At 59.6% G+C, this 9,979-nt stretch overlaps 1 protein-coding gene across 1 annotated transcript in view; it reads right to left on the reverse strand.

The window, feature by feature from the left end:
• The window catches only part of ITPR3 (inositol 1,4,5-trisphosphate receptor type 3), a 43,642-nt gene extending 33,999 nt beyond the window's left edge, over positions 1-9,643 (reverse strand). Inside the window, exons 1-2 of the mRNA XM_005239656.4 lie at positions 9,333-9,643; positions 1,262-1,332 (exon numbers count right to left, since the gene is read on the reverse strand). Coding sequence (XP_005239713.2) covers positions 1,262-1,332; positions 9,333-9,421 — 160 coding nt within the window. The 5' untranslated portion in view covers positions 9,422-9,643. The remainder of the gene's footprint in view (positions 1-1,261; positions 1,333-9,332) is intronic.
• Positions 9,644-9,979: the final 336 nt, after the last annotated feature.

The raw sequence follows: 9,979 nt of genomic DNA on the forward strand, positions 1-9,979 counted from the left end.
ACGGCACCCCACTGCGGGATGTTAAAGAAACCCTGAGAAAAAGGAGAAGGCACAAAGCAGCGTGGGAAACCAGTATTTTAAAAGATTCCTTTTTAAAAGGGGGCCTGAAATGACATTTGCTGGGATGAAAGGAACAGCTGCCCTAACCCAAACCCCAAATCCAACACCGTGCTCACCGGTTTGGGGAAATTTCACAGCTCTCTGTACACTCCCAGCTCCATGCCCCGGAGCACTCAAACCCAACTGGGATGCTCCCTGGGATGCTGCATTTGCAGCGTGACAAGCACACGGTGCAGCCAGGCACAAAAATAGCATTTCCCAGGTAGGTGCAGCGTAGGGCAGAGATGTGATGCCAGGGCAAGAGACGTGATCCCCCAGGGCAAGAGACGTGATCCCCCAGGGCTCCCCGGGGAGCCTGAAGGTTGAGGCAACCCGGCCAGCCAGCCCCAGGGCTTGAAATCAGGGAAGCAGGAGGCACAAGCTACTTTTCCCAGCAACTGGTCCTAACTTCTCCAGACCGTTTCCACAGGCCAGGAGCCGCCCCAGCTTCCACTGACTCATCCTCTTTTCCGCCTGGACCTGCCTGCTCTGCCTGGGGCTGCCCCTCGCCCAAATGGGAAACAACAAGCACAGCCCCAAGCGCCGGAGGAGACGCCACAGCATGAAACTTGACGGGCCAAGGACAGATGGGGATTCACCATCACTCCCTAAACCCTGCCTGCCTCTTAAATGGGCGGCTTAATCCCCTGGCTCTCTCTGAGGTGCAGCCAAGCACAGCAGATGTAATTAGTGCTAAGTGCTAACAGGCTTGCCTTGAAATGGTTTGCTTGCTGCAGCCGCCCCTCTGTCTGTCCCTTGTTGTCCCTGGCTCCTGGTGGTAGACACCCAGGATATCAGTATCCCTAGGGTTGCATTTTAGGATGGTCGGACCCACCTCTGCAGAAGATGGTTTCCAGCCACCCCTGCTCCCTAGGGCTGGGCTAAGGGGCCCCAAGGACCATCCCACCATGGAGGTGGTTCTAATAAATAGCCCCAGAGGCCAACAGAGGAGTGTAGGTGGTCTGGCCAAGCCACAGAAATAAGGCTATGGAGGCTGTTCCAGAACCCTCCAAGCTCCTCTGCAAAGGACAAGCAGCACATCCCAGCCCCAGGCTAGCTGGGACCCCTCTCCCCATCCCTGGCATGGATGCTCGGGGCCAGCATCATCACTGAGGATGCTCACGGCAGTGATGGAGCTGCCCCAGCCCAGTCCCAGCCTCACCTCGAAATTTCTTGGGTGGGTTGTCCAGGTCGCCAGCGGCTGGCTCCACCACGCACCGATCATCCACCAGCCTGCGTGGGGACAAAAACCAGAAGCAGGGTGTCAGAAATGATGAGACGACAGCGGGGCCCAAGTGAGCCGTGCGACTTCACCACAAACCACAGCACCGTGCCACTGTCACCTGGCCCAAAGCGACATCATCCTGTTTCCCACCCATTTGCACTCTATAAATATTTAGCACGACAATGCTCAGCTCCCGGAGCAAGCAGCCGCTCTTGGGTGCTTGCTCCGAACACGTCACCCCTTGTTCACCACCGTCCATTTCTTTCACGTGCATTTTCCATCCCTGTCCCTTGGGGCAAACAGATACAAATCGGCAGCGAAGAACCACGATGCTCCATGTCAGCCACGCTCCGGGCTCTTTGCTCGGTGACCCGTGTGGGAGGCTCTGACGCCTGCTCCCTGCTGGAGCAAATCCTGCCTTGCCCAGCTCCCGGCTGAGCCGAATCCACTCCCCTGCACAGCACACTGGCTGCAGTCTTATTTCATTGTTAATCTGGCAAAAATGTGATGAGTTCAACTTTCATTCAATGGTTCTCCTTCTCTGGCTGGCAGCTCGCCCCGCAGGGGCATGGAGGGTGTAGCTGCTGCAGATGGAGGTGGCAGGGGCCCCCCAAAAACCAGTTATTAATTATTATCTGACCAGGGGTGCTGGCTCTGCCCATCAGATGCAAAGGGCTGTGCCTCTCCTCCCTGACCACCTCTTTGTTTTCCCAGCGTTGAGCAAAACCCCGCGGGCTTGGCCTCGGGTGCTGAGGACCCATTTTGGGATGGCAGGGATGTTGCTTTTCAAAGTTACCAAGAACAGCAAAGCACAACGCGGGCATGGGGTTCTGCTTGGCACCCAAAGCGCAGGGGGATGAGCATCGCCCGAGGAGCTTATGGCGCCGGGGCCACCAGGAGCCCGTCTGCACCACCCGGGAGGCTTTCAAGGGAACTTGGTGCTCCAGCAAGACAGGCTGTACCCGCTCGCCCGCTTTCTCCCGTCCCCTGGGAAGCGATGCAGCCAGAGAAACTACGCTCCTGCCACGGGCAAGGAAGTGAGAAGCGTGTCCCCACCTGCGGAGGCTGAATTCAGGCAGCCGGGTGGATGCAGGAATGCACCCAGGACCCGGCAGGGAGCACCCATGGCGGGGGCAGCTCTGTCCCTGGGACAGGAGGGAAGATGCTGCCTAGAGAAATGAGGTGCATGCATGTAGCACGGCAGCACAGGGCACAGCGGAGCCCATGCTGCTCCTTCTGCTCCCCAAGGGGCTCTCAACACCCCCCACAAACCTGCTGGAGACGAACACGCTGCGCTGCAGAGGGTTGGCAAAAGAGACCGATCCCTTGTTCACAGATCCAGTCTCCCCAGCACAGCCACTCTCCGGAGGAGGGGAAAATTCCTTTCAATAGCTCCACAGAGAGGAATTTGGCCTCTGTGCTAACCGACTGGGACCCCGGGGGACCCCAGTGCTGCTGCGTCCTTGGCAGCGGAGGCGCGGGCTGACAGGGTGCTCTGAACACCCAGCACTGCCACTGCCCCCGCCACCAGCTCCCTCTTATCTTTAAAGCTCCCAGGGGCTGGGGGAGATTAACCTTAGACTTCAAATAAAGAGAGAAAAGCAATTTCTGTAACGCTTTTGGTGGCAGCAGAAGCTTAGAAACAATTAGCAAAGACCTAGAAGATTGCACAAAAAACCCCAAACCCACAAGGTTTCAGTAAACACACAGTGAGCTGTTTGCCAGACAGGATTGCCTTGGCTTTGCAAACACTCATGGTCAGCAGCATGGGGGGGTTTGGGGTCCCGACCAAGGGCTGCCCAAACACAATGCCTTTTCCATGCACCATAACAGCAGGGAAGTAGTCGGGCACGTTCCCAAACTCCTGCGGGGCGCGGAGCCTTGGGAGGACAGGGAAAGAGGGGAAAAACCAGAGGAGAGACAGCTGGGGGCAGGGAACGTACCACACATCTCACCCTGCAGGGCATATGCAAAGCCTCAGCCCAGCTCCGGTGCCACTTGTAGGTGGTTTTGGTTTCTATTTCTAGTATTTTCATGGGACACAGGGAGGAACAAACACTTCTGATGTGCCTGGGAACGAAGACCACCAAAGGCTGAGCCTTGACCAGCCCACGGGTCCAGCTCACGGAGCCAGGCACGTGCCCAGCTCCCACCAGTGCCTACAAAAGCAGAGCACCCAACTCACCTGCGCACATGAAAAAATAAAAAATCCTCCATTGTCACAAGGGGTCTCCGAGGAAGCGCCTGACCTGCGTGGCCCATTTCCAGTGCCAAAGCAAACAGCACAGAGGCCTCCCACCCACACCAGCTCTGCCTGCAGCATTCGCCTGCTGCTTCCCAGTGCCCAGCGTTACCTCTCCACCAGGCAGGATTAGAGATAGTGACCTGCCAGGCTGGAAGTCTTAATTATAGTTAATGATCTCATGGCAGTTTCAGCATCTTTAATACTAGGATTATACGCTCTGCAGGAACGCCAAGTGTTACTTTTATTAAACTGATACTCTGGACTAACATTCTTCGGTTAAAAATCGCGGAAAAGAAAAAGGATTCTGACAGAGTGGACATGAGTCACCTGGGTGACTGCGGGGGCCAGGACAGCTTCTGCTAATAACCAGCATTACTGCAGCGGGATGGGGCAAATGGAAGCTCCCTCTGCTATTAGAGCAGCAGGGATGCAGGGGCACTCGCTGCCGAGAGGATGCGGGGCATGCGGAGGTCTGCTTTCATGTCTCAGGTGTTAATGAGAAAACAGGCTGCTGGTGTTGGAGCACCTGGAGGAAGATCAGGAGGGAAGCAACAGGCGGGGTGCAGCGATGAAAATTTCACGCTTTGCCTTATCCCATTACCCGCAGGGAGCACGAGGGGCTGGACCCTGGGCATCGATGAGCCTGCTGCCCACAGCCCAGCAAAACGCGGGCAAAGCATCTGGTTAGCTTTAAGCCATGCAAGTCATGGCTGTGCTTCCAGCAGAGCTTTCTGCGTGCTTTAAAATATTGAGCACAAAGTGATTCCCTGGCCCGGGGCCAGAGCGCTTGGCCTCGTGCGAGGCAGAGCCTTCGCCGGAGGTCAGGGGAAAAGCAGCTCATCCAGCGCTGCGATCCACGGCGGTCAGACACCCCGAGCTTCCCCAGCGATGGCAACCAGCTGGGGCTGACAGGGATGCACCGCTCCTGCGATGCAAACCTGGGCTGAGGAAGAGGAGGGAGCCTTCCTCGGCTGCCACACAGCCGATGCCGAGGGGAGCTCCAGCACGCCATGGTCCAGGGGTGCGGGGGGTTGCAGTGCTGTGGGAGAAGGGGAGCCCCAAGGCAGGCAGGAGCATCCCCACAAAGCCCAACCAACCTCTGGAGGTGAGGAAGAGGATGATGATGAGGAGAGCTCGCTGTTGGGGATGGGGCCAGCTCAGCCCCTCTGCCTCAGGCTACAGGATGGGCACTGAGCCGACAGGGAGGAATAAAAATAAAGTGAGGGAACACAGGGCAGCCACAAAAATACAGCTTTTCCCCCACCGTCCCAGTGCCGGGAGGAAGAAGCCGTTCTTGGCCCCGTGTGCTTCTCCCTGCAGAGACAAGTTCATCCTGACCTGGCAATGCTGGAGTTACCCTTTAACCAGCTGCGTTTCCCTGAACTGCTCCACCCCGCAAATCCACCTGCAATCACAATTACAGATATCAAAGGTGTTATTTCACCTTAAACAGCCAACTGCCATTCCGGCAGGTTTGCCACCGGCCCTTCCCAGCTGCAAGCCCACAGTGCCGGTCCCCGAGCTCCCGGCAGGTCCTGGGACCCCCCTGGGATGGCAGAGATGGGGCACACACCTCCCTGGCAAGCACAGGCACCTGCACTGCATTTCTGCTCCTCTCTGGCTCCAGCCATTTGGTGCTGGCTTCTCAGGGACATGAGATGTGATGGGAAGGCATGACAGCAATGTCTCCCAGGGCTCCCAGCATCACCCCATCCTTCACGCTGGCGCAGGAGCCACGTCAAGGTCTCTGAGCTCCTTTCCCTGCTTGGCCATTGGTTTGCTTTGCCTGGATGATCCCCACAGCACACCCCACACCAGCGGTTCTTCCCCCCCACCCCAGCCCCAAAAGCTCCCTCTCCCCAAGCACAGATCTCCCTGGAGTTGTCCCTAAGCACCAAAGCAGCTGCACATATGACCTCCCCGCGGGGGGTGCCGTGCCCCGGCAAAGCTGCTGCTCAGCATCGACCCCACATCCCTGCCCCAGGTGGCTGCTTTTGCTCCAAACTCTTTCAAGCTGCCATCTCCTCGGACACCTTTAATTTGCAGTAGCAAAGCCACGGCAGTCAAGTCGGGCGGCCCCGCAGAGCCCTGTCCCACCTCCCAGCCAGGAGTAGCCTCAAATCAAGCCAAGAGGGAAGACCAACCCACCCTTGGGTCCCTGCATCTCACAAACTCCTTCTGGGCACCTTCCCATGTCCCCAGAACCACTTCTGGCACCCCTGATACACCCGTCCTGTCCCCCACCTCTCCTCCAATAGACCATGTCACCCCCAGGGCGCAGAGCAGCACAGCCAAGGGATGCGACCAGCAGCGTGGCTGCCCTCAGCCCAGTTCCACCAGCACCTCAGGGTGCTGCTGCTTCCCAGCAGCCAGCTCTCGCCCTGCCTTCCCATGGGACTGCTTAAGTAACCTCCTCCTTTTGGGCTGTCTTTAGCATTTTAGCTAGTTTGGGTATTTTGGCTCAGCGTTCCCCCACCTAGGCCAGCACTGGAGCGCACAGGAGTGCTCCCCACCCTTCGGCGGGATGTTTTTCCTCCTTCCAAGCAAACGCCCGCTGCGGACAGCATGTGCAGGAGGAAGGGTTTGTGCTTGGGGGCCTTCGACAGTGTGATTTGGGGGGGACTGGGAGCAGAGGAGGCTCAGCCAGGGACGGCAGGGCTCCCCCCACCTCTGCCACCAACCCCCTCCGCCATCCCCAGCAAGCTCCCTGTACAAAAAGGACGAAAGCACCTCAAAAAGTAAAATAAAATAAATTAAATCGAGACTTAGTGTTAATAAGGGGCCTGCTTCTGCTTCCTCGCTGCTTTTCAAGGCATTCCACTGACCGGGGGCCACCTGGCTGGTGCTGTGCAGGTAGCCAGTCCAGCCCCCAGGTACCCCCATGCAGCCGGGGCTCAAGGGAAAGCTGCTGCTGTTGTGGTGGAGCTGGTAAGAGCCCGGCAAGCTCCTGCAAACGATGGTACCCGGCCCCTCCGAAGGCGAGGGTGGCCAGAGAAGCCGGTGTCCTCTGGATGAAACCCTTCCCAGCCCAGAGCAGGGCAGGGCTCCATGCTGCCACTGGAGCGGCTGGGCTCCCAGCCCCACTGCCTCCGGGCCAGGCACCACCAGTGACAAAGCACTGGGGTTAATGAGTTTAACACGCCACAGGAGCTGCAGTGGAGACAGGCAAGAGGAAGCATCCCCCGCGTGTAGCCCACCTCCCTCCCCATGCCCTTGTCAGACCTTTTTCCCCTTCCTCAGCCTCTCCAGGCATTTTGCAAACGCGGCTGCGGAGGAGCTTGGTGCAAGAGGCTCCAAACTCCGCTGCGCCTCCCACCAGCAGCGCATCCCGAGCGCCCACGGGCAGAGCCCCGTGCCCCACAGCACTGCCTGTAAGCATCACCACATCGGTATTTAGTTGACATTCACCCCCACATCAGCCAGGACGCCCCATGGACCCCACAGCATCGGCACGTTGGGGTACATCCCTTAACGTGACACTTATGACCAGCACCTGGTGACATTACCTATCATCCCATACAAACAGAGGATCCCACCACAGACCCCCAGTGATTCTACAGCCAAACCCAGTCCCTCTGCAAGGAAGGATGGCAGGAGCACCCCTGGCAGGGTGCTCAGCCAGGCACACAGCACCTTGCCCGGGGCTGGCAGAGCTATTTGCCTTGCAAATTAACTAAATAAGGTCCCAAGCTGTGGCAGGAGGGTTTAGGGACGACAAGCACTCTCAGTGAGTCACCCAGTCCCTTATCGCAGGAGTGATTTAAGGTGTGGTTGGGTCTCCCAGGTCGCAGGGCACAAGGGAAAACAATTTCAGAGGGTGGGAAACAATCTGGAGAAAGCAGCACCCCGGGAAAGTGGGGCTGGCCAGCAAAAGTGGGGCTGGGGCCTCAAGAAGAGGCAAGCCCTGCTTTTTCAGATGCTTATAAATGTAGAGAAGCACCCGGCAACAAGGGGGACCCGAGGGCCAGAGCTGCAAAGGGACTGGAGCCCCAAAGAGCCTACACAGCTCTTAATTCAGCTCCCAGCGAGCCACTGGGACATGCTCCATGGGCTGATAACCAGCATCGGGTCCCAGCAGAGCCTCCCCCAGACCTGATTTCACCGACAGGCTGGAGGGGTGCTCAGCGCTGAGCTGCCAAGGCTGCAGCCCCTGCCTCGGGATGGCTCTGGCACTGGGGGAACAGCCCAGCTACAGGGAGACGTCTCCAAAAAGGACCGTTGGGATGTCTTCCCACCCATCCAGGGAGGGCTGGGCACAGACAGGCTGCATCCTGCACGTGCAGGACCTTTTGCCCAGCACCGTATAACTGCATGCATGCATGCACTGGGATTTTGGGCCTGGGTCTGCACCCGGTTGCAGCCAGCAGCCCCTTTCTGGGAGCATTCCGCAGCCAGTTGGAGGAAGGCTTCCGTGGGTATTAAGCCAGAGGTTGCGTGTGCCCAGCGGTGGATGCACGAACACGTGTAGGCGAAGGTATGTACGTCTCTGGTTATACATAGGCATGTGGGAGCAAGTGCATTCATCGCAGATTACAGAGCCGGGCAGCTCCTGCCCCAGGAATCCCATCCAAGCCAGCATTCCTGGCTGAGCTCAGCCTCTCCTACATGCAGCATGGGGCAGGCACGCTGGCACAGCCCCACGTCCACCCGCCTGGGGCTGTGGCCAAGGTTTGGGTCCCTGCTTCGGCAGAAGGAAAAAACCCACCCGTGCCCCAGGACATCCAGCAGCCCTGCTGGAGCCCTCACACCGTGGGGACACAGCCTCTGCCCGCGCCGCAGGGCAAACGCTCCCAATGGGAGCAAGCAGCCAGAGGATGGAGAAGGGCATCGTCTTGGCCTGGCTTTGCCTGGGTACCATTGGCTTGCACGGAAACAGAAGGGATCCAGGACAGGTCTCCGAGCTCTCCGCTCATCCCCCTGGGTTGGGGCTGTGAGATGCCCTCGCCCGTGCTGACATGTCCAGGAGGCTGCAAGGAGCTGGCTCAGCCTGGACCCAGCAGTGCCCTGGTCCCCCCAGCCCTAAGGAGCGTTTGGTGGCCATGGGCACCCGCATGCTGGTGGCTCTGCAGCCATTCCTGCTGACCACCAAATGTGTGGGATCCCAAGGGGGGACAGTGAGAGCCATCACTGCCTGTCCCAGGGCCAGCAGCCTCCAGCCACACCGGACAGAGCTGGAAGCCTGTCATGACCCCGTGCCCCAGGAGGGACCCCGGCTGCCCCTGCCATCACCCTCAGCCACCCCCAACCCCTTCTTAACACCCCCCCAACCCCTCATGCTGCGTAAGCCCATTTCATCTCCCCCAGCCCCTAACGGGGAAAATGTGTCCCTGCCCACGACAGGGGGGTTGGAACTAAATTGTCTTTAAGGTCCCTTCCAGCCCAAACCATTCTATGATTCTATGAAACAGTTTCAGGCTGCCGGAGCGGGTGGGCTGCAGGGTCCCTCCAGAGCCACATCCTGCCCCTGGCAGCAACTGGAGTCGGAGAAGAACCCGGGGGCAGACAGCCTCCCCTGCCCAGCACCTGTGCCCCCCCTTGCTGCAGCACCCAGAGCTTCCCAGCCACTTTTCCCCACCGGGCTCAGGCTCAGCACCACCATCCCATCCCATCCCATCCTGGTGGCAGGGCTCACTGGTGGGCACCCAGAGCTTTCCAGCCCCTTTTCCCCAGCGGGCTCAGTCTCAGCACCACCTCCCCATCCCATCCTGTCCCATCCCGGTGGCCGAGCTGGCTGGCGGGCAGCCAGGGGAGCGTCCCACTCACCCCAAAGTGCTGATGAAGCCGTTGACGGAGCCCTCGGCGTACAGGGAGACGATGTCCCCGATGTGCAGGAAACTTGACATCTCATTCATGGTCGCCCCGGCCCCGGCGCAGCGCCGCTGCTTCCCCAAGTCACCTTCCCGTCCCGAAATCCACCATGGGGCGAGGGGAGCCTGGCGGGGGGACGGATCCCTGCTGGGGGGGCTGATCCCGATCCCAGCCCGGCTCCTTGCGGGCAGCAACGGGCAGCGGGACGGCAGCGGGAGCCCCGCGCACAACTTTTACATGTGCCGTGCAGGAGGGGAGCCAGGGGAACGGGGCGGGGGGGGGAGGAGGAGGAGGAGGAGGAAGGCGGGGGGGGGGGGGGGGGGGGGAGATGAAGCTCCAGGAGAGGTTTGCAGGAGATGTGGCCGGCCGGCCGTGCCTCCGGCTCTGCCCAGCTTTCTACCTGCAGCCAATGCAGAGCGATCAGGAAGTCCTGCTCGCAAAAGCATGCAAATATTTTTGCTCTGGGAGGAGAAGCGGAGCCGCCTGGGACCGGGGGGGGGGGGGGGGGGGATGCCCAAAATGAGGCCCCACCCTCCCCTCCCCGCCTCCCGCCTTGGGGGAGGGGGGGCGGACGCCCCGTTGCCCCACGCGTGGGGATGCTG

Source organism: Falco peregrinus, chromosome 16 (genome assembly GCF_023634155.1).
Source record: "Falco peregrinus isolate bFalPer1 chromosome 16, bFalPer1.pri, whole genome shotgun sequence".
Lineage (NCBI taxonomy): Eukaryota > Metazoa > Chordata > Aves > Falconiformes > Falconidae > Falco > Falco peregrinus.